Genomic DNA, 27,755 nt, shown 5'->3' on the forward strand with positions numbered 1-27,755 from the left:
TTGTTGAAAAGCAATTTCCCTAAAATTTGTTGAAGTTTCTTGATTTTTAATAAGGTCAGGACCCTTTTTTAAAAAAAATTTCCTGTTTCAAAACCAATTTTATAAGATTTGTGAAGCAAATGTTTTCATCTTTTACCATGTAAAAAGCATTTCATACAATTGTTATTTACTTAAATGCTAATCATCTCTAACAGGCTTAAATACATTTTAAATAGAAATATAGTAACTATAAATTAAGATTCTAAAGGTGGGAAATTCGTGATATATCTTATAAGAAATCTGAACATTAAAACTGAACCACTGTACGTGACTCACAAAGTGTATATGTGCTTTTAAAAGCTGAGGCAATTCTCTTATTCACATTCTGGGACAGTTAGCTCTGGACTTGGCAGACAGAAAAAACAAATACTTACTCAAAAGCAACATATGTCAGGAGGGTAGCTGCTGAAAAAATAGCAGATATTCCACACCCAATATTGGTAATGAAGGTGAGAACTTTAGTGTTTTTTGAATCCAACTGTGAGGCAGTTCCTTGAAGGTCCTACCAAAAACATGAGAAGCAGTTGTAAGAATCTCTCTTTTCATGAAAACGGTGATTTGTTTTATTAGAAAGGTCACTGATGGCCCTTAGAATCTCAGCTCAATCTTAGGGGCTAAAAACAACAGTGTAAATCAGGACATGCGTACCTCGTTTTATTGTGCTTCCCTACACTGTACTTCGCAGATACTGCATTTTACAAACTGCATTTTACAAACTGCATTTTACAAACTGAAGGTTTGTGGCAACTCTGAGTCAAGCCATTTTTCTAACAGCATCTGCTCACTTTGGGTCTCTGTGTCATACTTTGGTAATTTTCACAATATTTCAAACTTTTTATTATTATTATATTTGTTATGGTGACCTGTGATCAGTGACCTTTGATGTTACTGCTATGATTCACTGAAGCTCAGATGATGGTTAGCATTTTTTAGAGCAATAAACATTTTTTAATTAAGGTATCTACATTGCTTTTTTAGAGATAATGCTATTGCACATTAACAGACTATAGTATAGTATAAACATACTTTTATATGCACTGGGAAACCCCAAAATTCGTGTGACTCATTTTCTCTCAATATTTGCTTTATTGCAGTGGTCTGGAACTGAACCCACAAAAAAATCTTTGAGATATGCCTGTACTGGAATTTCCGTTTATTGCACTCTTGTGGATCACTCCATGAAACAAAAATGTAGCATTATTTGAGAGAGTTGCACATTTTTTTTAATCATTACCCTGTTACCCAAGCTCTTTGCACATCAGTATAACTAGAAGAGCAAAACCACTGGGGCCCTAACAAACTGGAGAGGAGGTCATTGTCATGCATAATAAACGACCAGACCCTTCCTATCGTTTGCAAGGCTAGGGACACAAGTGAAAATGGAGGCCACCATGGCCCCGTGACCAAGCCTTTAGGTGGGCCCTGGGTTCTTTGATTGGTAGGGAGGGGCTCAGCCGAGACAGCCAGAGGCTGGCGGTGGTGTGTGGCTGCCCAGTCAGAGAAGAGTGCTGAGGCTCTTACTGTGGTCATTTCAGAGCTAGGTATGTATCAGGTGGGGTGGTCTCTGTTTGTTTTTTTTTTTTTTGGTTTTTTTTTCATAAGTGAGAAGCCAGCAAGAGTTTGGGGGTCATAGTTTTTTGATACCTATAGACCTGAAAGGGTGCCACTTAAAAGTGTTAGGGGTTGTTGTGAGGGGAAAAAGTCAACATTTTCTAGCATGTGAATACGAAGCCTTAATTTTAATTTCACTGTGCAGAGGGAGGCAGACTTGCAAAGTCCAGGCCTGGTAGGAAAATCTTTCTTTTCTTCCTTAAATGTAGAATTGGGTTAGGGATAAATCTTGAATGAAGACCAACCACTCAAGCCTTGGTTGGAGGAGAAAGGCATCTCCATTATGCAGATGTTTGAAAACGGAGCCTTCTTGGAGAAGGGACATATTCCAAAAGGAATATCTGGTTTAAACTTTTAGGTCTTAAACTACGAAAAAAAGTTTGTGTTATAAGTTTTCATTCTATAATGTTAACTTTCTTTACTTTTCACCAAAATGTCAATAAAATCTGCTACTGAAACAAAGACCTCCAGGAAGTGGTATCTGTGTGAGTGTACGTGTGTGAACTCATGAGACGGGGCTCAGTTCCAGGTTTGACTGAGGCAGGGAGGAGCTGGTAACAGGTTCCCTGTAACACCAAGAAATGCACAAAGTGATGGAATTCAGTGGGCGCAGAGACTCAGGTCAGAGAGGACCGTCCCTATCCTCCTCTCCCGGGAATCCCTGAAAACACTGGGAGGAAGTGGGACTCCCACAGCACATGGGATGGGGTTTGAGTCAGTGGCACTTGACTCACTGGTAGCTTTTACCCCGACCAACATTTCGGTTCCTCCAGGATTTGACGAGGTCAGAGAAATATCTTGGGAACCTCCAAAGGACTTGTCATTGCCTCTTGAAAAACCTACGGCTCCCATTTAGAGGAGGCAGTATACTTGCAAGTCACAATTAAAGCCACAATTTAAAATGTAAATTGAAAAAAATAATGCTGTTTACGGTTATACATTTACACACAGTTCTCATGCTGTTTTATACTTTTAGAGAATGAAGAATATGAAAATATTGATTCCTCTGATTTAGCCAACATGAGAATGTACTAATGTTAAAAATATGAAAATCAGCTTTACTACAAATAACGTAGCGGAGGATATGAAATTTTTCATACATTTGTAGATTAGAAGATATAATTATGAATCTGGGGTATGTTTTCAAATTTCTCATATGGTGAATGTGTCATGGGGCAAGGTAGACTCTGGGAATATCTTACACAAGTGAATACAGAGTTTATACATCAAGAAAGACTCTTAACAAGGTTGTGGTGATCTGGAAAAGCTGAAAGGATATGGGCACATCACCAGAAAAGATAAATTCTGGGAAGTTTTTCTTCCAGAAGTTTAGAATCTTATAAAGGCAGCCGCAGTGGAAAATGGAAAAATAGCACTGAAAAATGCACATATCCATGTAAAACTAATTATTTAATCAAATGACAACAGAAAAAGTAATATATAATTACAAACTCATAACAACATTTAAACAATATTTGGAAAAACTAACCATTCAAAGTAACAGGAAGCCAAACCTTGGTTACTTATAGGTCATCTCTAAATAGTGACTGTGTTACTGTTATCTATTTATCTAATATTAGACTTACGACACACACAATCATGCTCAAACACACATGCAGTTGAAATAATTCAATGAATTATGCTAAAGCTTACATACCTGAAAGATTAATGATGCAAAACAAGCATTTTATGAAAGAATGATGCTGTCACTTTTCAGAAAAAGAATATGGAAGAAAACTGAGGGTTTTATTTTTAATTACTTAGGGAAAACATGCTATAGTTTAATTGTTCATTTTCATGGTCTGGCAGTAAATGAAAACATTTATATTTTGGGAAAGTTAAGCTGTTTTTTATGACTGTCCTCTTTATTTTTTTTACTGTTTTTTTTCCCCCAGCTTTATTGATCTATAATTGGTAAAGAAACAATTGCACATAATTAATGTATACAATTTGGTGAGTTTGAACTTATGTATACACTTGTGTTAACATCATCACAATCCAGGTAATAACTATATCCATCGCCTCCACAAGTTTCTTGTGTTCCTTTTTCATTTGCTTTTGTTTCTGAGGTAAGAACACTTAATGTGAAATCTACCCTCCTAACAAATTTTTAAGTCTACAATACCGTATTATTAACTATTTTATATAGCAGATCTCTGGAACTTACTCCCCTTGTATAACTGTAACTTTATATACTCATTAAACAACTCCCCATATATCCCTCCCCCCATCCCCTGGTAACCATCGTTCTATTGTCTACTTCTATACCTTTGACTATTTTAAATGCCTCAAATAAGAGGAATCACGCAGTATTTGTATGACTGTCCTCTTTTTAAATGACTTGGTCTTATCCCTCAGAGCTTTAAGTACTGGATTGTCAGGAAAATTACAACGTGCACGGTTGCTATATGACAATGGCCATTTACATAGGCCAGGTAGATCCATGAGCCAATCACTGCATCCCACAGTTCCTCGCTGCTTCCTTCCAGTCCCACAGGAAGTAGCTGTAAGATTTAAGGGACGGGATAAACATATCTTGATGTCTCTGATTCGAATTCGAAAAGCTTTATTGCCTCGGTACACATTACTCCCATCTCCAACTAAAAAATAAATTTGGTTTGATCACGCTTATGGAAGCTATACAGAAACAATGGCTCTGTTATGATCTGGAGGGTGTACTTCGCACCAGGAAAGTGTCTGCAGACACACAAGCGTATCAGGTTATAAGGTAAAGGTGTAAGTCTGTGGATGCCGTCGCACAAGTTGCTGGTTGTAAGGTGGCTCTTGAAAATTTGGTGGGCTGAAAAAACATATCAACGCAATCTAATCTCTGCTTAAAACTGTAGAACAGGCTGGCTAATGAGATAAAACTAGGGCCAAGGGAAAGAAAGCAGGAAGAAAGAAAGGAAAGAATGATATGAAGGCCTAGTGGTGAGTGAAACGTAACACCCATCATCTCCATTGCAGGCTTGAAGCCTCTGTGCTATCCTAGTCACTAGTCTAGCCTAACAGGCTGTGATCTCTAGAGAGGGATTGCAGTCATTTGGGGGTAACAATTGGATCACCAAGCACAGTACCTGGTACAAAGTAACATTCAAACATACAAGTGATAACATATTATAAGAAAGAAAATTTTTGATGAAATTTTTCATAGCACCCTTCCATGTTAGTAAAACCCGACATTTTCTTCCTCTTTAACTTTTCTGTCTCTCCCTCCCTCCCTCTCTCTCCATCTCCCTAACTCTGTTTCTCTCTTAATTCAAGGGTTTCATGGTGATTTTCTTGTTTCTGGGATTATTTATCATTACCGTTAAAGCCAAAGGAAAAAAAAACAGTAAGATTCTTCTCTATACTTATCTTGCACTTTTTAAACATATGATCTCTCTCAACAGATTCTTCATCAAGAATCAAGATTCAGGATACACATGAAAATTATCAGGAAGAAAATTTCCCCAAACACATAATCTAAAAAGGTGGACTCACAAAAAGAAATATGCCTTCCAAAATTATGTCATTTCAAAATGTGTTTAGATGTTCCTCCCCTACCATCAGAATCCCAAAGTGGGTCAGGTGGTTACACAGGCAGACCGTCTCGCTGGCGTCTGAATCTTTGTGTGCGACACATCCTGAAGTGTTCCAAAATCCAGAACCTTCTGTAGGAGGAAGTCAACAAACAGTGTGAAAATAACAGCAGGTCAGTCCCTTCTCTGTAATGGATGAGCTTTTTCCCTTGGGGAAATATGCCTCAGACCCTTCTGCTTTGCAGTTTATCTGTAAAATGGATACTATCTTGAAAGCTGCTAATACACGGAAGAATTTCGATTCCTGGGATCATAGAATGTTAGTGCTAGGTGGGCAGTCAGAGGTTAGGTGGTGGTTTTCAACTGTGTTCTACTGAAGTGCTTCAGGGGTCTGCGAAAAATTCAGTTTTTACATTTTAATACATGTTAATATTTCAACATGTATTTTACTTATTTAAGTATATTTATATAATAGATTATATGTAATATAAATATATATTGAACATAAATATATTAATATATGAATTGATATATAATTTATTTATTTAATATATTTTAAAGTCAACTTCCATAAAAAGAGTATCCCTTTTCAAATATGTTATATACTAACAAAGTCTCTAGAGATCAGCACAAGTTTTTACCCCCTTGGTCAATCTATATCTCTGTGAAGACATGAGAACAAAGGAGGTCAGCTTCCTTGGAACATGCTGTTATGTACAAAGCAGTCACGCACAGAGACAATTTACTATAAATGCCTTTAACGCATCTTATCTGACCTTTACGGTATGCTATGGAATATGAACAACTCATATATTTGAAGGGTATTTTAAGACTACAAGGTGATATCATTTTTAACTATGTAGCTAGTAAATCAGGATCTTCTCAAAACTGCAACTAGAAACCAAACAACAAGAAAAACTTCCCAACTAAGACTGGAGTATCAAAAAAAGAGGTTTGGGACACTGGCGCTTGTTTGATTGGGCCACCATAATCCCACTGGGGAACCCCAAGGGAAGGTGACGCTTATAGGGCAGAGGTGGGCGGTTTTGCCACTTCCCTTCCCTTCACAGACATCTCCACACTTCACACCTAGTGATTACCCTTAATTCTGCCTTTCTCTCTTGACTGTCAAATGTCATTCTGGAGGCAGTTCAATTCTTTCAAGTAACATGTATCCATTATAACCAATCCTATAGTTACAATCCCTTAATATGATTTACCCCCATAATCTGTGGTCTGGAAGCTGGATTTGAAATTGCAGGCCTTGTGCACATCAAATACCCTCCTCAGAAGTGTCCTAGAAGAATGTGGTCAAATGTACATTGACATTCATCTAGAAGTAGCAATAAAAACGTAAGCTATAGTTTATAAATAACTGAAATCAGAGGCGGTTTGTTTAAAACAAAAGTCAAGTCTGCCTATTTCTTCTTGCAATGAAGAAAAAGTTACAGAAATTAGAATTCGCTTCCCAAGCTACCTAAACTAAATTTTGCAGCTCAGTTGCCCTCAAACTTACATTGTGACTCACTCTGATTTGGGATGGAATTAAAGAAAACGGGGGTGTCTAACGATGTTGAAAATTCAGTTGTTATTAAGACAGCCAATATTTTAAAACGTACCGTTTTTGTTCAGATCCCAGAAGGCACAGATGGGATGAGGCAGAGCCTGTATTAACATAAGAACAAACATGTGAAATTGTGTTTCAAATAAATAAAAAATCATACAATTTGAACATGGGAAACGAGTAAAAATGCTAAGGTTTTCACAAAGAAATAGGTCATAATTAGTCACGGCAATATGACCAAAGAACGGCAGGCAGTTTAGGGGTTTGCTCTCACAGACTTCAAATGGAAATCAACTATAAATCCAGAGGAATCAGGTTACCATTTACCTGCAGATTACTAATTATGTCTCATCATAAAGTGTAATTCTCAGCATTTAGCAAGGCTCTTTACACTAAAATTTCACTTCATCTTCAAAACTCTCCTTTATGACTAGGTATGTGCCCAAAAGAACTGAAAGCAGGGACTCAAACAGATATTTGTACAACCATGCTCACAGCAGCATTACTCACAACAGCCAAAAGGTGGAAACAGCCAAAGTACCCATCAATGAATGAATGGATAAACAAAATGTGTGTGTGTGTGTGTGTGTATGTGTATGCAATGGAATATTACCCAGGCTTAAAAAGGAAGGAAATTCTGACACATGCTATAATATGGATGGAACTTGAAAGTACCAAGTGAAATAAGCCCATCACAAAAGGACAAATACTGTATGATTCCACTTATATGAGATACCAGAGTAGTCAAATTCATGGAGACAGTAGAATGGCAGTTTCCAGGGGTTGCGGGAGGGGTGACGGGAGTTGTTGTTTCATGGGGACATAGTTTCAGTTGGGGAAGATGAATAAGTTCTGGAGATGGATGTAGTGATGGTTGCAGAACAACGTGAATGTATTTAATTCCACAGAACTATACACTTAAAAATGGTTAAAATAGTAAATTTTATGTTATGTATATTTTACCACAATAAAAATTTTTTTATAGATGAAGGAGCTGAAACAAAGGAGGCCAAAGGGTAGAACAGGGAAGTCTCAGAGGTTTCGTGACAAAGCAGGGCTAATTCTTAGAAGATTTCAGTTCCAAGCCTTAGTCCTTATCAGCCAGCTCACTTCCCGCCTGCCTTCCTGCCTGCCTAATGGTCAAATCATGACTGGGACCCTCTATAAATCAGGGGAAAACTGTGGTTGGGCCATTTAAGACAATAAGAACCCCACATAATTTTATCAAATAAACAGATGACAGCAAGGGTAATGAAGCAAAAAAAAAAAAAAAAAAAAAGCACAACATTTGCCAAGATTTTAGACAACTGCTAAGCTCCCAAAAAATGTCAACTCTCTTCTGTTTCTCCCATTTCCCTTCTGCTTTCCTAGTTTCAGTATTCTCTGGCTTTAAAAAGACAACCAAAACCTTTAATGACACAACTGTGCATCTACATCTAAGTCAGCTGAAGTAATTATACATTGTTTCTCAAAAGGTGTGACTCTTTCCTTCACTCTTACTCTCTTTCAGATGACTGAATCCTAGACAAGACTAACTGCCCCCATCCCACCCCTGCCCTGCCGCCACTGTTCACCAGGACATTACGGCACTACCTGACTAGCTGGTCTCGCCTTTGTGGAAAACTGCCCCCTGCAAAAAAAGTACTAGTTACTTCTAATCATGTATTTTAAAAAAGGCCCCACAATTCTATCAAACAGTCTGCCTCTGTTCCATGGCTATTTGTAGCTTTTCCTTACCTGAGTCCTTGTATGTTTGATTTTAATTCGAACAGGATCCTTCAGATCCTGGATAGTAATGTTTCCAATACTGCATGCCATCACATAACTCACTAAGGTGCCTTTCTTGGTTCCTACATCCTTTTAAAGAAAAAAAAATTGTGTATTAGTCAGAAGTACACACTTTTATTTTATTTTGGTGCTCCAAAATAAGCAATCTGTCAGCACTTTTTACACTTAAGATCTTCAGTTATAGAACATCCTGTTTATAAGATCAAATTGCTAGCTTTCCTGAAAGAGCTCTGCTATTTCCCTTATTATAATAAATACATTGAGGGAACAGTATGAACCAATGCTGTAAGGCGATGTTCATAAAACTTCATTCTTCACTGTTGTGGCTGATGCCAGCCACTTAAAATCTGAAACAATGCAAACCCACAAATAATACACACTCATAAAAAGCTATGAAATCATTAGATCATTTCCCTATCCTAAAAAATAAATGAAGTTGTTTTCCTTTAGAGAAGTACCAAGGAAATATGGTGTGAAAAATAAAAATCAATTCATCTTTCATGTCCATGACAACAATCTGAGTGTTTACTAACGTAAACCTAGATGTAATTCTACCGGATTAAAGCCCCACCAGAACTTTTACCATCTCTGGCTGCACACTTGCCAGCATCTGTAGCTTCCACTTCAAAGATAAGGATGTCAGGAAATCAAATCTGTGCTGCAAAATGGCTGGGACCAGTAGACTGTTTCTCCAGCAAGACCATCACCACTTTCTCCTTCCCTTTGTGTTTCCTGTTGAGCCTCCTGAATTTCTCTACAACAGCTTATAACTCAGCTGTTTTGAAATAATACAGGATTCCTTAAATGCTACCTAGCTCTCAGAATCCAGAATATAGCTTTTTATTACATTTGTGTGGTCTCTCTCAATAAAGTGGCTACGGCTTGGGGATACCCAGCCTTTCCTTTAAAAATACTCTTATGCTGTTCCCTGTGTGAGGGGAGTACCATAGAACCCTTACATTTTTTTCACTCTGCCATAAATTTACTTTAAAAACCAAACATATGTTTCCTAATAATGTCGCTGATTGGGAGATGCCAAAGGAGAAACAAATGATCGCGTGAGAAGATGAGACTCAAAATGAAACTGTGACAGATTCTTACAAAGCTGAGACTTCTCCCAACTCCTCCGGCTGGGCTCCACCTCTCCTCTCAATGGCCCCCTCTCCCCCATTCACATCATCTAACACCTACTACATTTTTCATATTATTATTATTATTATTTTGGCTGCATTGTACAGCATGCAGGATCTTAGTTCCCCAACCAGGGAAACCTCTGCCCCCTGCAGTGGAAGCGCAGAGTCTTAACCACTGGACTGCCAGGGAAGTCCTCTTGCATTATTTTTAAAGGCGACATTGTTATAAGCCTCAGATAACTTTAACAAATGCAGTTTTACGTGTTTGTAGCTATTAAATCCTTCAGAGCAATTGCATGTAATTACATTCTTAATCTGCTCAAAATTTTTATATAGCTTGTTCTTAAAGCATTTGCTGATAACATTTTAAAATTTTTGAGTTAATGACTGTAAATGATTCCATGGTCCTCCTTTTACTTCCCTGTAGCCTCCTTTGCCATTCCTCTAAACATGACGTATGGCACAAGTCTTTTAAAAACATTTCTACTGGCTTTGAAACTTGCAGTTCTCTCTTACATAAGCCACACTGTTTGATATACACAGGTATCTTCAGTTTAATAGGTAACTTTTATTGAAAGGGCTCGGTGAAACTGCTCAGAACGGGTTGTACTTTCAAAGGCAACCAGAGGTCACCAGTGTTTGCTGGCAGGGGACTTTCTAGTATCTGGAAATGATGCCAATAAAAATGATAATATGTGCTCAGCACAATGCCACCCTACTCAGGGGATGTGGGAAGGCCAAAGGTCATTTGAAATACTAATGGGAAAACTGATTAAAGCCAAGAATGCTGCTCATTATGTAAACAGTGCTTCCTGCTGAATTAAAAAAAAAAAAAACTTTCCTTTGGCACACAATTTCTTTAACTCTGAAGATCTAAATTGCTGGAGAGCGTAAAATACTTAACAAAAGAAATAATAAATAATAACTTCTCCACAAATTCCATTTCTAATTGTATCATGCAAGTCTTAATCTGATTTATTTAAAAACCTTAAATGAACACATCCTATTAATAAGCATATAATTATCTAAAATAAAATATTTAAACAGTTATGTTAAAATTTTTCAGTTTTGAAAATACAGTAGATTAATTTTTCTATACCTCTTGATACATTTTCAAGAAATCTGAACTTTTATCTTTCCTTTTGAGCAATGAAACTCAATTTACGATTGAAAAATAATAATTTAATGAACTCTTACCTGGAAAAGTCCAGTTTTATTGAAGAAAGTAAACTGTGCTCTTTTAACTAATACAGAATCTTCTTCACTCAGGTTCTCAAGCAAGTTTGGAGGCAAAATTACAGAAGCCAGTGGATCTATTTGTCCACTCTCAAAATCCATCTGTCATACACACAGAGTATGTCAGTTGAGTAATCATATTTAAATTGCAGTAATAACTTTACTCCACAGGAGAGTAACTGCCAGCATCAACTTGGCCAGGACCAGGGCTCCCCTTTACCTCCGCCACAGTCACTGCCCTCAAGGCTGAATCCCTTACAGACAAAGGCCTGGATCTCATTCGCATTTTGCAAATGGGGCAAAACGGGATATGCACCGACATTAACTAAACACAAACTGAGAGATCTATAAATCAGTTGCCATTTTCAAGTATAAGAATTAGATTTACACTTAATAGATTTTGAGCTTTTCTCAAAACACACTACCAGAAAAATAACTACCAGGAAAAAGAAAAAAAAAAAAAAAGACGAGTTAATTTGTTTGCTGAGAATGAGTATCTTTGCATAGAGGAAGCAGCTGAAGTTTTCTGAACATTCTTGGGTACCATTTTTACTGAACCCACAGATCAGTCCAAAGAATGTTTTCCTGCAAATGGACTTGAAATGAGACGGAGGCTGACCACATTTTCACTCTTAAAATGTGAAATAGAATTACCCAAAAGAGGCTTTGGTCCAAAGTAGAAAAATAAGTTCTTCATTATATTCAGATTAAAAAAAATATTCTATCTTGGTTTATCTCCACAGTTAAGAAGCGTTAAATGCCACTTATGTGTTCTCCCATGTCAAGGGCGATGCTTCAATCATTTCATTTGCCCACGTGGCTAACACTGTCTAGCACACAGTAGGAACTTGAAAATGATTTGCTGAAGTGTCACTTGAACATGTCAGGGAGGATCTCCATTAATCTGGCCCCAGATTTCGTGTTCAGCCTGCTTATCACTTGCCATTCCTAGCCTCTGTACCATTGGTTCTCTAAGTACAATCCTCATACCAGCAGTACCAGCAATATCTGGGAACTTGTTAAAAGTGCAAATTTTGGAGATCCACTCAAGATCTACTAAATTAGAAGCTCTGGGGATGGGATCCAGCAATCTGTTTTGATAAGTCCTCCAGGTGATTATAATGTAGTTTGAGAACCACTGGCAAAGAGAATATACCATGCATCTTCCCACCTTTGTGTCCTTAATAAATGTCTTCTGATTGAACAGCTCCCCATACCCCACTCTCAATAGGGTGGCACTCACTCATAATTTAATGCTTAGTTCCACTATCACCTCCTGTAGAGGGTAAACTGAAAGTATACCTCCTCTCTGCATCCACATGTCTTATGGTTACTACTGCTGTTAACCAAACTTCGGACTAGCCTTCCACCCCTGGAACTAAGATGTCGTTGCAGTAGCAACTAGCAGATGATCAGATTTTAATTCGTCGAATTAATTAAAGAAACCACTGGCTTATTACCTGGAAATATGATTCATTATTGCTTGGAAGACCAATGCTAAAATTTGAAATTTCATTGGTCTCTGGGGACACAGATGATACTCCAAGAGCCAAATTCCGAGTTGTGATATTCACATGCGATGTGCTATGTAGGTCAATCTTGAAGGCCAATTCATCAATTGTTTTTAAAGCTCTAAAGAAATGACAAATAATACCACTGTTAAGTGACACATTTTAGGTACTTGCACACATGTGATATCCTGCAGGACAAAATACAAACCAAATAAAATTGTCCTTAAACTTTTTCATCTTAACATGAATACCCACAACATTCCCCCAAACCACAATAACATCAGTTAAAACACTGAATCGTGGTGATAAATTCATCCTCAAGAGAAATACATGCTTTAAGGAAAAGCAACAATTAAGTCATCCTAAACAAATATTCTGTTTTTCATCTGTTTTAGCCTTTCTTTCCTCATATGAAAAATACCCTTCCTACTTCATAACTGAGTGAGAATCAAAGGAGATAACATGATAAAAGTATTTTTTGAATTGCAAGGCCCTGTAAAAAAAGTTTGTAATTGTTATGTGCATAAGGTAAGTTAGGGAATACATTTTAACAAAGACAAAATTTTCGTCAAAGAAATTTGGTTGAAAGGAAGGAAACAGAAAAAATTAAATATCTTAATACTAACACGCTAACTGATACAGTTGGATACACACTGAATTGTGTAAAAATAGGTATATTTCACCCTGCCCTAGGCATTTTCATTTCAGAAGTATAACAGTCACAGAGGTGTGGCAGTTTTGTGTCACAGTCTGTAGGATAGTGACCTACAGCGACCAAGTTATGCCTAAAACATGTGAGCTGACTGTTTGCTGTCTCCTTTGCAAGCAAAAAGAAGTGTCATAAATTTATATATATATACTAGTTTATATTTTGATTAACACCAGTTAACATTTTTCAGATGTAAACATTTTTCAGATGTAAAATGAAATACCAATTATGTCTTTTTTTTTTTTTTGCGGTACGTTGGCCTCTCACTGTTGTGGCCTCTCCCGTTGCGGAGCACAGGCTCTGGACGCGCAGGCTCAGCGGCCATGGCTCACGGGCCCAGCCGCTCCGCGGCATGTGGGATCTTCCCAGACTGGGGCACGAACCCGTGTCCCCTGCATCGGCAGGTGGACTCAACCACTGCGCCACCAGGGAAGCCCCCAGTTATGTCTTTCTGGGACTATTTATATTATCTATCCAGATCGACAATCCCAATCAATTTGTAAATTATTTTCTCAGGAAAAAAAAAAAAACAAAATCAAAAACAGAACTTTGAAGATTATTCTGTGAATGATCTTGGGAAATATCAATGGATCGTCTAGAGATTTAAATTATGAAAGCTGGGCACCAAGCATTCAGATCTGTGAGAAATTGTATAACAACATGTGTATCCAATAAATTTTACTCTCCAGAAGAAAACAAACAAACAAACTTACTCAGAAGAAGACTCAAGCAAGTCTCTGTCTGGACTGGTTAAGATATTAGAAAATATATTCATTAAAGTTGAGCCAAGCGTTATATCAATGTTTTCTTCTTTATTTACAATCCTTTTGACCTGTTCTACGATGCTGGTGATATTGGCTGAGTTTAATGTCTGCCCATCACCAGTTAAATTTAAAATCTGATTGGCAACTTCATTTGCTTCACCTAAAAAATGGCAGAAGAACAACATAGAGTTTTACCTGTGTATTATGAGCATTTCCAAGAATCCAAAACATAGTATGGTATTTCACTTCATAGTAAAGTAGTAAATCAGTTTTCCTGTGTGTACCCCTTACCACAATTTTAACAGGACAACAGTATTTCGTTATACTCAGAAACTAATTTCTCTCTTTAGTAAGACACAAATTGTGCTATTAAGCAACTTAGGTAAATAACTTGGCGGGACCAATATTCACAAATGGTTCTAAGAGAGATAGCCCCAGAATCACTAAATAAGTATATATTTGCTGCTTAAAAAAAATACAGAACTATAAAACATTGATACAAATTTTAATTTATATATTCTCTTCTCCAAAATTTTATGACTATTTTTAATCTCCTACAGAATGAATAGAACAGAAAGTCAGAATGAGGCAAAACGGTATTTTTTATCTTAAGTGAGTGAAGCAATCATTTGCTTAGCTTTTAGTATTATGGTGGTATCACAGAACAGAAGAACATGTTTGAAGAGGATGAAAACCGTGAAGCTCGAGGTCATCTCATTTTGCCTTTGAGAAATGAAGACAAATCTCTCACTTACTTGAGCAATTGGAGATATCAGGAGGACCCCAGTAAGCTAGAGATGTGTTGGCAGGGTCATGGTGACTATAAAACAAACAAACAAAAAAGGTATTGTAAATATTTGGCATACATGACACTATAGCTGACAAAATTGCTTAATAATAAGCTTTAGAATTTCCCTTAATATCTAGGTAAGTTTCATTTGAAGATAAGACTATAATACATTGACATAAAACTCATATTACAAGTTCTTATTGGAAAAAAAATCAGGTGCATGTATCAGGGAAAGAAAATACTAGCAACAGCCTATTGTAACCTAGGCTACATCAGGTTACTAAGGTTAAAAGCAGAGTTGGTAACGTGGATCAAGTACTGCTTTAAGAACTTTCCAGATAAAATCTCATTTTTGATTTCACTTAACTCTGTAAAGCAGATTATAATCCACATTTTAGAGATGAAGAAATAGACTGAGCTAAATCAAGGAATTTTCCAAGGTCTCACAGCCAGGAAGAGGTAGAGCTACAATTCAAATCCATGTCCGCAGGGCTCTGAAGCCCCTTTCTTTCCTCTCCACCACGTGTCAAACCAAGCAGTGGGGGCAAAGTATTTCTATGTGGGCAGTTTCAGTGTATGAATTTCCCTGCAAGAAAACTCTAACTGAAGGAGGGTGGAGGGTGAGGAACTAGGTCTGACTTGTTATTCGGTGAATCCTCTGCAGTCAACCTGTCTGAGGTTTCCGTTCAATATTTAGGAAAAATCCACACCCTAACAGTCTCCACTAGCAGACTGCCCTAACCTGGATCTTGTCTTTATTCTCTTACTGTCTCTTTCCCCTTCCAACAATAACCACTCCAAAAAGTTAAAAAGACTCAGAATGTCAGATGTATGTTATGAGGCTGTGAGTTTGTTCATCCACACATAAGGTGCTTTGCTCTGGAACCACCCTCTGGTTTCCAAATTGCTCTGTCTTTCTTTGGAGAAGCCTAAATTAGCATGTTTCTTGGAGAGAGAAAAAAAAGGCTTTTCTTGGTAACCTACCTGTCTTGTCTTTACCTCACATGGATTTCACATACACAACAGAGATTCCCGCCCTTCTTTCCAATTAATATACACTGCACGGGAACTACGGTGCAACACCTGTAACCCTGGGAAGGTAGGTTACATGGAATTTGCTGGCAAGAGTCAGGGACTTCCCAGGTGGCACAGTGGATAAGACTCCGCACTCCCAATGCATGAGGCCCAGTTTCGATCCCTGATCAGGGAACTAGATCCCACATGCATGCTGCAACTAAGAGTTCGCATGCCGCAACTAAGGAGGCTGCCTGCCGCAACTAAGGAGCCCACCTACTGCAACTAAGACAAGGCACAACCAAATAAATAAATAAACTAAATAAATATTAAAAAAAAAAGAAAGTATTACCATGTCCGTGAAGCATAGAAGCCCGGCTTCCCTGGACAGGGAGCATTGTATACAGAAGGTTGGATGGCTGGCCATTTATAGCCTTTGGGGTCCTCATCATCATGACATATACCTATGTGAAAATACGAGAAATATTAACCTAGTTTTTGAAATTAGAGGTGCAAGATGAGAACAAGACAACAATGTTGGTAATTAGGTATTTATTCCATGCAATACTAAAATACTAGGTTTTTATGTTCAGAATTTGTAAAAGTTTAGAAGTTATGAAAAATAAATGTTAACTACATTTCATATTTTAAATTACATGTTACAAAACTATCAAATAAAAAAACACACTTATGCAAGTATAAACAGGAAACTTATAATATCATTCTAATGTAAATCATTAGTAGATAAAATTAGTAAAACAGAGGTTTATTAAAAAAAAAAACACACTACATAAAATGAAAACTGTCCTGAAAAATTCAAAATGTAATTTAATCTTTTTCAAAGGGGAAAGCCTATAAAACAGGGCCTCAATAGTGTTGTCACTGAGTTGCCAGCATATTTTATGGAAACATTTTCTAGCTGCTCTGAAAGCATATTTCACCTGGAAGTTTGCTGGGGGAATGACAAGAAGACACCTGTAGGCCACACATTGTACACACATGCCTTCATCTTCAAATCATCCCACCTGTTGTTTGAAAACTCTCCAGGCGAATTTTATGACATAAATCACTCAGATTTTACACTTAAAAAATATCAAAATAAAAGCACTATATCAACAGCAACAACAAAATCTCGTATTTCAGTACTGAAAAATAGTAAGTTACACTAAGACTACTGGGAACCAGTATTGTAGTCACCAACTGAACATTTAAATAACTTTCCCATTTATATTCTGAGGTTTTTTTCCAATTGGTGGAAATTTTTCTTCATAGACCCACTTGCAGAAGAAAAATAAAGTATAGGATTTAAATTAAGTGGTATAAATTACTTGTCTAAGTAATTCCTCAGCCTCTGAGGACAGAGATAAGGTTGGTCCTCATGAGGCTCCTTTGCCACGTACAAACTACCATTCATCAAGCTCCTTCTCTGTGGAGACCCTTATGTGTGAAAGGGCAGCGTTTGGACTCTGCTCATCCCCAAGAAGCTCTGTTTATTAAATAAGCAAGCATTTTCCCACAGAGGCTCAGAAACTGCTGTTGTTGATGACGATAATGATGATTTGCATTCTTTAACCTCAACGAGTTCCTTATACATCCATCCCTCAGTATTCTCGAGGGACTGGTTCCAGGAAACACCCCTGTCAACACACACACACACACACACACACACAAGATAACAAAATCCGAGGAAGCTCATGTCCCTTGTGTAAAATGGTGTAATATTTGCAATAACCTATGCACATCCTCCTGTATACTTTAAATCATCACTAGATATAATAACAAATACTGTGTAAAAGTTATGTAAATAGTTTTAAATATAATGTATATTTCAAGTTTTGATTTCTGGAACTTTCTGAATTTTTTCCCCCAAATATTTATTTATTTATTTTTTGTGGTACTCAGGCCTCTCACTGTTGTGGTCTCTCCCGTTGCAAAGCACAGCCTCCGGACGCGCAGGCTCAGCGGCCATGGCTCACAGGCCTAACTGCTCCATGGCATGTGGGATCTTCCCGGACCAGGGCACGAACCCGTGTCCCCTGCATCGGCAGGCGGACTCTCAACCACTGCACCACCAGGGAAGCCCCCCACCCCCAAATATTTTTGATCCAAGGTTGGTTGAATCTACAGATGCAGAACCAGTGGAAATGGGGGGCTGACTGTAACTGTGTAGGTTGACAAATTAGAGATGGGTGGTTTCTCACAGAAGCAAAGATGCCTGCTTCTTTATTACATTGTGATTCTGGCCTCAGCCATAATCCTGCTCTTAGAGGCTGAGGAATAGCTGCTTCCCCCACTTCAACCTCCTGCATGTGTGTATAAGGAAATGTGTCAAAGTTTCCCTTTCTTTTGAGCTCTACTAATATACCTAATCAACTGTCATCATAACATTAGAATGATAACGTTATTTTTTGTTATCCATATTTTGATCATTTACTTTTCTAAAATATGCCCATCAAGCCTCATTTGTTTATTTATTCAGGTATTTAAGGGTTGGGGGATATGCTGGTTGCTGGGGGGAGGTAGGAAGTGAGGGTGTTAGAAAAATAAGATGTGTTCTCAAGCCAGGGGAAATTCCTGTTTAAAGAAAATGTATGAAGCTGTGGACAGCTTGAAGTGGAGTCTCCAAGACAGTGATATCTATTCGTACATGATGATGTCAGAAAAGGCTTCATAGAAGAGGTGACTTTGGACTGTCCTTAATACTATATAGTTGATCATCAGGTGGGCAGTGAGAGGAGAGGAGAGAAGTGTGGGCAAAGACAGAGAAAAGAGCACTGCACGTTTGGGGAGGTGCTCGAAGCACCACACCTGTGGCTGGAGTTTAGGATGTGAATGGCATCCAGGTGAGAACTGAATCTAGGTCCAGGATAACTCCCAGATTTCTAGCCTATTCCAGCAAAGACGGTGGTATCTTTAATGGAGACAGAGAACATAAGAGAAGAGGATGTTTTATAACATGAAATAGTCTTTTATAAGATTTACCTCATTAGAGATCCCAAATGCACACACACACACACACACACTCTTTATTCCTAAAGTTGAAGCCAATTCTGCTCAAGGTTATCTTGGCATTTTGCTCATATTCTTAGTATTTTCATAATAGGTTCCTAAAATAGGGTATACACTTTCATCTGCCTCTTTCATTCCCTTGGATTCACAGGTATCAAGGTACTACCTTTTATGCTAACCTTGTCACCCATTTGTTAACAATGTCACCAATAGGATGAATTTCATCATCAGAAAAAAATAGCTTTAAATAAGCAAACACACAAAGGAAGAATATTTTTGTTGTTGTTTCAATTAAACCTGGATAGTAGTCACATAAAACACATATTATAAAAATATTAAAGGCACTTACCCAGTCGCCTCACGTTCACTCTGTGTAGCCTCAAGCCCTCATCCAGGGACTCATTATTTCTTAAGAGCTTCTGCTGAATGGTTCTTCCTTCTAAATCAGGATTGTTGGTAGCATTGTAAACTAGAAGGGCCAAAATCACCAACCTAGGAAAACAATTCCGATAGAATTGTTGGTGGTGCTATTGACCAGTTGGTTGTTTTTTGGGTGGAAAAATAGAACATTTGGATATGGTAGTAAGAGGGTGACCATAAAGTGCTGAGACTGAAGAAATATGCCAAGGCACTCAAAGACTTCTGCCACTGCACAAATTATAATGTTAAAAAAATCTCAATATGAATAGATTTTATAAGATACTGCCTGTATCATCTACCATATCACCCCATTTCTTTTGAGAAATTCTTTTAAGTAATGTTTTACAGCATACATGCAAGAAAGGCCATATTTGTGGTTAATTCCACATTGTTTCTTTAAAGCAAAAAATAAAGTTTTTCAAGAAAAATTAGAATTTCAACTAATCTGACTAAACTTTTAACTTTTGAAAGTATTAAGTGTTATTGTTTACAAATACATTACAATTTCTCCAGAATTGTGATAAATGATTTTCTATCTCCATGAAGTATTTACTAGTACTTTGTACACTGAAAAGTTACAAAATAAGTACTTGAAATTCACTCAGTGATTGGTCAGCATATCACTGAAGAAGTTTATAGACTGCCTGACCCTGCGTGTCTTTAAAAAGAAAATATCTCTATGGGAAGCAGAGACATATCCTAAAAGCCCCACCAAAACTTTGGTTCTACTATTTGAAGTAATATAATTTTCTCTTCTATTGTAATCACAGCTGTAGTCAAGAGCAGAAATCAAAAGATGCCCAAGTGAACTCAGTAGAACTGTGTTACTATGAAGTCCTCAGTGGAGAGGCAGTAGCATATTTTATTTATGAAATTCCGTGGGTATCAGTATAAATGAAATAGAGTATTAACATATTTGTGATGCTTAAAAAAAGAAAAATAAGTGAAATATTTGCTATTCAAGGTTAGGTGAAATTTAAAAGTGGCCCTATTTTTTCCCTATCTGTGCTAATCTCAAGGACAACATACTTCACAATTCTCATAATTCACTCTGAAAAGCTATTTATCTCTAAAATCATTTACTGCTTAATGTTCATATATGAGTCATATTTCAGGATGAGACAAACATAGATGTGAAATATAAGGTGAATTGTGATAGCTTAATAATTTGTTCAACGGCCTATTAAAAAAAAGTATCCCTTGATTAAATTATTGTTGGAAACTAACCTTTGCCACTCCAGTAACTGAGAACTTATAGTTGGGAATATGACCTTTCACTTCCTTTGAATATTGAGAACACAGTACAATGTGGATGGTACTGACCCAAATTCAGCAATTTAAGAATGACCGTGCGTTTTCACAGGTCTTATCTGTGTTGCTTTCCTCTCTCATCCTGGAAACTGAAACTATTTTATGGTTCTGTAAAGTCCAGTTCTATCTGTTGTTACTATCAATTGTTCTTTATTTGAATAAACCAGTCTCTGCAGCTTTGGTTTCCTGTCTGTCTAGGTAATAGAGTATGATAGCATTATCTAAAGCTAGGGTCTGTGTTAAGTGTAACAATCTGATTGAAAGAAAAGGTTGGGAAAAAAGCGTGTGTGAAGACTAGTAGATTGTTGTTTGGACAAAAACTATGAGAGACTATAAAAGTTCATCCATGAACATAAAAGAAACAGCAAGCAGAAAGAAAGAAATGGAGGTAAAGCCAGTAAGAACAAATTTTAAAGCAATGCCGGAGTTCATACCAAAGAAAAACAAAATGTGTGGATTTTCCCATATACATTGTCTAAGTTCATTCTCCCTATAATTTTCTGTAAAATTACCCATTGGTTTGACAAACAGGAAACTGAGATTCCATGAACTTAAATGTTTTTTGAACAAGAGTTTCTAAGGTGCTGACATATATTCATGATGGCTGATTTTAGTATTGTCAGGTAGTAGAAGAATCACTTTAAGTGGGACTACGGCATGGCAGCACAAAGTCAGAAATCCCGGCTTTTCATATTGGTTGGTTGATCTTGGGCAATTCACTGGGTCTTAGTTTTGTCACTGGTTGAAAGGGCAGGATGCTTCCTGCCTTATCTATGTCAGGGAGTAATTGGGAGAGGGAATCCAATGAGCCAGTGAATGTGACAGTGCTTGGAATCATAAAGTGCTGTGCAAATGTAAGGAGACACTGCGATGAAGCTTACAATGAGGATGAGGATGAGGATTATGCTTCCAAGAAGCATTGGTTTAATATATTTATACTTCTGAGAAATATGTTATTTGGCTCTTCTTATAAAATTGCACTGTTAGAATCTGGGTTTGAGCCCTCTGCAGAGGGTATACCATTGGAGATACCCTGAACTAGGGCTGCCACAACTGCAAGACAAAGTGTCCAGCAAAGCGATCCAGATAATTGCTGGATCCATTATTCAAGGCTCAATATGATCTAGCAGTAAGGTTTGGAAAAAAGAAATTATTTGCCTAAATAGAGGAGAAAAGTCCTGTTACCATCAAGAATACAGTGTTAAAATACATTAAATACATTATTTGTTCTTTAGATCACAAAGGAAAAGGAACAATTCCAGAAAATAAAAAACAACTTTCCCTAACCAGGTGGCCCAATCCAGTCTGTTGAATACTTACAGAAATAAGTTTGAAATATAATCTTAAAGACGTGTTTTTCTAATGCCGAATAGAAAAAGAAAAGAAATAAGAAAACTCTCTAGTCAACTCTCATATGAAATTTTATTACTAGCTTCTCATAGTAAGAATGTATCACCTGAAAAGAGATGTATTCCATCATTATAGTTGTAAATACATAATATTAATTCAGTCAATTGAAACTGAGTAAGAGATGTGAACTTTTGCTTTTCAACTAATATTTTTATTCTGTGGAGATGCAATATATCACCTGAACACAACTACATTTATTTCATGTAGGAGTTTACATTATTTTTTAAGAACAGTTGCCCTTTAAATGCCAACTATTACATATGGTGAACATATCCATTAAATTACCTGCCTGCGTAAGTCATGACCTTGATATAAATTTAAAAATGAAGACTTCAGAAAATTAGCCGATGGCTTTGAATGTTGAAAATATTTCAGCATCTATCACCCATATTATTAGATGCTATTGTACATAAGTACCTTACTTGAAATAACACTATAATTATTTTCTTTCTTTGAAGGTCTCTGAAATTTCAAATAAGAGGTAATTGGTTATCATAAACTGGAAATACTAAAACTAACAAATGTTCTACTTCTGAATTATTTTTTATCAGATGTACATTTCTACCCATTCTGCTATATTACAGTTTTAACTACAGGAAAAAAAAAGAAGACTGTCCACTAGAGATAAAGACATAATTTAAATGTGCCACTGGATTGAAATGTTTCTCTCCTACTGCACTGATTTCATTTCTCTACCAGACAGTCAAAGCAGAGAGCAAGAGAAAGATGTTACATTTTCTGCAAGACGTTGCCAGCGTTACCTTTGATCATTCACAATGCTTCTCCTCACTTTAATCTTGTCCTCTCCAGTGCTCAGGTGAAAACTAAAAATACAAATAAGTACATTCATTATCAGCTTCATCTGCTGCACGATCAACAACAAAATTTGAGGACGTGAGAGAAAGAGGCAGAAAGGACATTCTAAGTCAGTGTTTGCAAATGTGTGTTCTGAGGTCCTAGTTCTTTCATATGCCTGAGACGAAACAGCTCCATGGTCAAATAAAGCTTGACAGCTACGTGCCTTCTCTCTCTCTCTCTAAGATTCATGATGCATATCAGTACACGAAAGAACCTGAGATGCTTGGATATACAGAAACTTGCTTCAGTTTGTTTAATAATTTAGCTCCTGAACTAATTTGACTTTTTGATCCCTTTTTCTGTGTTATTACATCTCTTAGGTTCACAGAAAACATATTTAGGGTTCATCAAATACACTTTAGAAACTAATTTAAGTATAAAACTGTAAAAACAAGGTGCAGAGGAAGACAGGTGAATGACAATATCTGCTAGAGATTCAGTGGAGTGTTTAAATAGAAGATTAGTGAAAGATAATTTTGAAAGGCCAAGTTGCAATCAGACTGTAGATGTCTTATCTTGTAGAAAAATCGTCTCCAAACTGGGGTGCATGCAACCCAGGGGGTGCTATAGATGATCTACTGGTGTGTGAGAAGCAAGTAACAGAACTTCCATTTATATTTAATTATCCTCGCAGTTTATGATACATTATAACATAATATATTGGTTAAGTAATATACACACATGCATATATACAATTTATTTAAAATCACAAATATATTTTGGAAGTACAAACTACATTTTAAAAAATGATTGGGATCTACAATCAAAATTTTTAAAACCACTGCTGCATCATTGAAGCTTTTTGTGCAAAGAAATGATATAATATAGAGTTGTTTTAGAAAGATTATGAATATGGTGTGTGTGTATGTCTGTACTTACATGTATGTGTGTGCAGGAATAACCAGAGAGAGAGGGGGAGAGAGAGAGGGAGACAGAAGTATTAAATTAGACACTACTTTTTATTTCTCAATTTATTCTGTCATTTACCTGATATTAACCACATAAACAGTATAGTTCCAATTCTGGAAGGTTGAATTGAGCTGAAAATACAATAGAAAAGGATAAGTTTGAGTAATACTTTTAAATAGTTAAAAAAAAAATTTAAATCCAGTTTCTTCTCTCCCATAAAGTGTTACTGAAATAAGACCCTGGGAAAATTCCGAAGAGCTAGAGCAGTGAAAGAAAGTACAGATAACAGTTACTAGATCACTGTATGCCAAGAACCTTACAAATGTTATTTCCTTCATTCTCACAACTAATGAGATAGGTATTATCTGCACTGTCCTCCCACCCACTACACAAAGAAACTGAGCTTCACAGAGATGAAATAGCTTGACCAAGCTGCAACTAAGAAGTAGCAGATCCCAGATTGGAACCCAAGTCTTGTCTGTCTGCAAACACTATACGTTCGTCTCCAGCCCCTATTATAAAGGGCTTTCTCTGTAATGGGCCTTCAAATTAGCTGTAACACTGAAAACTTAGCTGCAATAGGGTACACAGGGAAGATGAGCACAATACACACCTTCCATATTCTTCATCCAACAATCACTGAAATGCATTAACATGTTTTTCTAGCAATTACCATGTCAGAAGAATATTAGTAGTAAGAAAAATTATAAGTTAACAATATAAACCTTTAAAAAAACAAAAAAGTTCAACATTATGGGGAACTGTGTTCTAATTGTTATGTGGTCATTTAAAAATTTTTATGGGTCTCAGCACCAGACGTTTTAATGAAGCAATGGATTCCTCTCAGTATAAATAAAAAACCCCCATATGCATTGTCTAACACAATCACAGACCACCATTTCTTTACTGACACTAAATTCTCTTACTTATGTATCTCCTCCAAAGAGTTTTTTAGGTCTTGTTTCATACACACGTTTAGCCTTCCTTGTAAGCATTTTTAAAATGAATGTAAATTCTAGGAAATTCTGGCAAGAAGTATTAAATTATTTTTAAATTATAAATAGTAATAATATGAAACAGTATGAAATAGTAATAATATGAAACAATAATATGAAATAGTAATAATATGAAATATATTTTCCTGTTTCCAAATATCTGCTCTGGTATCTTACACCTTAAGGGACAAGTGTCCATTAAAGTTTAGCTTCAGATAAAAATGATGTTATGTTGAAAACCATGCATGAAATAAATATAAATGTAAAATTATACCTTGTCTAAAGCACAAACTTTCCAATGAATGCTAATTTACAGAATTAATAATATTAGAAGTGGTTCCTTTGAGAATAAAAATAAAGAATTTTATATTTTGACTAACACAGCATTGTAAATCAACTATACTTCAATAAAATAAATTTAAAAAATAGAAGTTTTATCTTTTGAAAACATTCTGACTTTAAAAAAGCAGAGAGAAGAATGCTGGAAAGAAAACAAGATGCAAGATTATACTCATTCAGTAAAGCCCTTTCTTGCCTTTAAAAATAAGACTATGTTTTCCTACCATTCTTCAAATATCTATCTATATCAATATCTATCTACATATAAACATATATATGTATGTATAAAGTATTATCACCACTACCTCTTATTGTATGGTTTAACTTTCTTTTGCTACCAAGGACACACTTATTAGACAGCTACCATGTACGAAAACCCATTTTTCTTACTTCAGGATGTATACCCAAATGACAAATGACTTTTTTCACAAAAGTTGTCTGAACTGTAGTAGTACATAAAAACAGTACATGGTCTCACAGTATGCTGTAGATAGGAAATAAAATAATAGAAAAAATAGAAACCTATGGAGTGTTAAATTTTTGATATTGTTATAGAGAAGAAGAAAATTTTTTTAACCCTTAGGCTGTATTTGTAAGAAAACTAAGAAAATAAAATGCTTAGGGTTTTTTTTAACTGGAAATTACCAAAATATTAACCAATAGAATGCTGGTTAAATAAATTATAACCCAAATATCCATCAGCAGAAAACTTGTTAAATAAATGACTAGAGAGCCACATAATGGAATATTGTACCCTGTTTTTTAAAAAAACGATAAGGACGGTCTCTGTGTACTGATACTGCAAATCTGGCAATAACAAAAATAAGTACAGTGTGGAATGGTGTGTGCAATATGCTACTTTTAATATAAAAAGGAAAAAAAAAGGATGTATAGTCATTTTCTTTTACAGTCACAAACAAATTCTTGAAAAACCCAAGAAAAACTAACAGTGATTTCTATGCAGACAGGTTGGCCTCCAGGCAGATGAGTGTCAAGGATGGTGAAAGATATTCATGATATATCTTTTTATATTTAGTGGTTTTTGAATCAAACACTCAATTAAATAAAAAAATAAGAAATGTATTTTTAAAAACAGTGCTGAACAAATGAATGAATTCACTGCTTATTCCAGCCAACACCTGAAGATAGGGCCCATCTCCCAGTCTCTGTAGGAGGATAGGAGCCTAACTTCGATAGGCACCAGTTAGCAACCCCAGAAGGGTTTCTTATGGACCAACCACCCCTCCCACTTTTTTGTAATTTTTCACTTTCCTGACTCTGTTCAAGTCCCTACCATTCCTCCTCCCTCCACCCTCACTGTTCCTTTAAAACCCCCAGTCACCTCTGCACAAATCAGAATGGGGCTCAGCACGTTCTCCTACTGTCAGTGGTTACTGAATAAAACCTGCTTTCACTGCTTTAAAAAAAACAGAACAGGGCTTCCCTGGTGGCGCAGTGGTTGAGAGTCCGCCTGCCGATGCAGGGGACGCAGGTTCGTGCCCCAGTCCGGGAAGATCCCACATGCCGCGGAGCGGCTGGGCCTGTGAGCCATGGCCGCTGAACCTGTGCGTTCGGAGCCTGTCCTCCGCAACGGGAGAGGCCACAACAGAGAGAGGCCCGCACACCGCAAAATAAAATAAAATTAAAAATAAAAAAATAAAACAGAACAAAAACAAAGTGCTGAAAATGTATGGATATAACAGTAAATAAACATACCTCTCAAAACACTTTTCCATTTGTGAGGCACCTTTCTTATTTGACATAATAGTCTATTAGGCTCTTTCTTGTCCTTATTCAAATGTATCTCTCTTTCTATTCAAAAGTGCAATATCTCACTTATATATCTATACATACATTTATAATGAATAGTATCTATGTTTCAGTATGATCTGTGGATTCAGTTAGACAGTAGAGTCTTTTCCAGATTTCCAGAGATTAAAGTCTTAAAGCCAATAAAGAAATTTTACAATTCACTTACCCATTCGGCCACCTTGCTCTGTACTTTTACCTCGGGGTGATGAAGGATGTTTTGAATCTCTATGAAAATTCTATAAATAATTCCATCTGTCCATTGGAAATAAGATTTAGTCCATTAATTATATTTTACAGTCATATACTTATCAACTTACACTTACAAGGACATGATTTCATACAACTTAAAAGAAACGCCTTCTACATAGGTACAGAAAATTTACAAGATATTTTAACTTCATTCTCATTGACCTTCGCAACTTTTTAGAAATAGTTATCATTTAGTTTACTCTTATGAAGTCATTGCTTCTAAATTATCACCTGCATATGTTTCTTCATATTTTTTAATTCTATAGAATTCTATCTCCTGTATGTAAAATGGTGATTTTTCAGGTACAATTTGATTTGTTGTAACAAAAAATTATCCTTTTTTTCTATATGACGAAGAATGATAGTTTGGAATGTGAAAACTTGAGTAAGATGATGGGCAGAACTTAATTTGGAAAAGAACAGGCATCACATATTTTTGGCCCACAGCCCCTTATCCTCTCTGTCCTCTTTCCCCTCTTCACTAAAGCAATTACTTCCATTAAGTTATTGGGTTGTATTTCACCAGATTTTTAATCAAGATTCTATAAATGTAGTCATTTGTATCAAGTAAAGGGGGAAAAAAGAAAGAATATTTGCAGATGGAATTTTAACTGGACTCACTTGTTTTTAAAAGAAAATCCTATGTCAGAAGGAGGTTCAGCTTTTTTTTTGGGGGGGGGGTGGCAGGGTGCAATCTTTAAAGTAGTCTGCCATATATATATTTTTTTAAAATGAAAATCAAACTGACCAGCCAGGGTTTGCT

General features: G+C 36.5%; 1 protein-coding gene across 6 annotated transcripts in view; it reads right to left on the minus strand.

Moving 5' to 3' along the window:
• The window catches only part of ADGRG6 (adhesion G protein-coupled receptor G6), a 136,619-nt gene that overhangs the window by 25,852 nt on the left and 83,012 nt on the right, over positions 1-27,755 (minus strand). For all 6 annotated transcript variants that reach the window (XM_033406081.2, XM_049695575.1, XM_004263759.4 and 3 more), the window contains 13 exons: positions 26,910-26,995; positions 23,676-23,728; positions 22,592-22,654; positions 19,039-19,181; positions 16,033-16,144; positions 14,632-14,696; positions 13,826-14,036; positions 12,353-12,524; positions 10,854-10,994; positions 8,473-8,592; positions 6,791-6,836; positions 5,197-5,303; positions 414-541 (listed from right to left, as the gene is read on the minus strand). In XM_033406081.2, the coding sequence (XP_033261972.1) occupies positions 414-541; positions 5,197-5,303; positions 6,791-6,836; positions 8,473-8,592; positions 10,854-10,994; positions 12,353-12,524; positions 13,826-14,036; positions 14,632-14,696; positions 16,033-16,144; positions 19,039-19,181; positions 22,592-22,654; positions 23,676-23,728; positions 26,910-26,995 (1,447 nt within the window). The remainder of the gene's footprint in view (positions 1-413; positions 542-5,196; positions 5,304-6,790; positions 6,837-8,472; positions 8,593-10,853; positions 10,995-12,352; positions 12,525-13,825; positions 14,037-14,631; positions 14,697-16,032; positions 16,145-19,038; positions 19,182-22,591; positions 22,655-23,675; positions 23,729-26,909; positions 26,996-27,755) is intronic.

The sequence above is a fragment of the Orcinus orca genome, chromosome 12 (assembly GCF_937001465.1).
Source record: "Orcinus orca chromosome 12, mOrcOrc1.1, whole genome shotgun sequence".
NCBI classification, from domain to species: Eukaryota; Metazoa; Chordata; class Mammalia; order Artiodactyla; family Delphinidae; genus Orcinus; species Orcinus orca.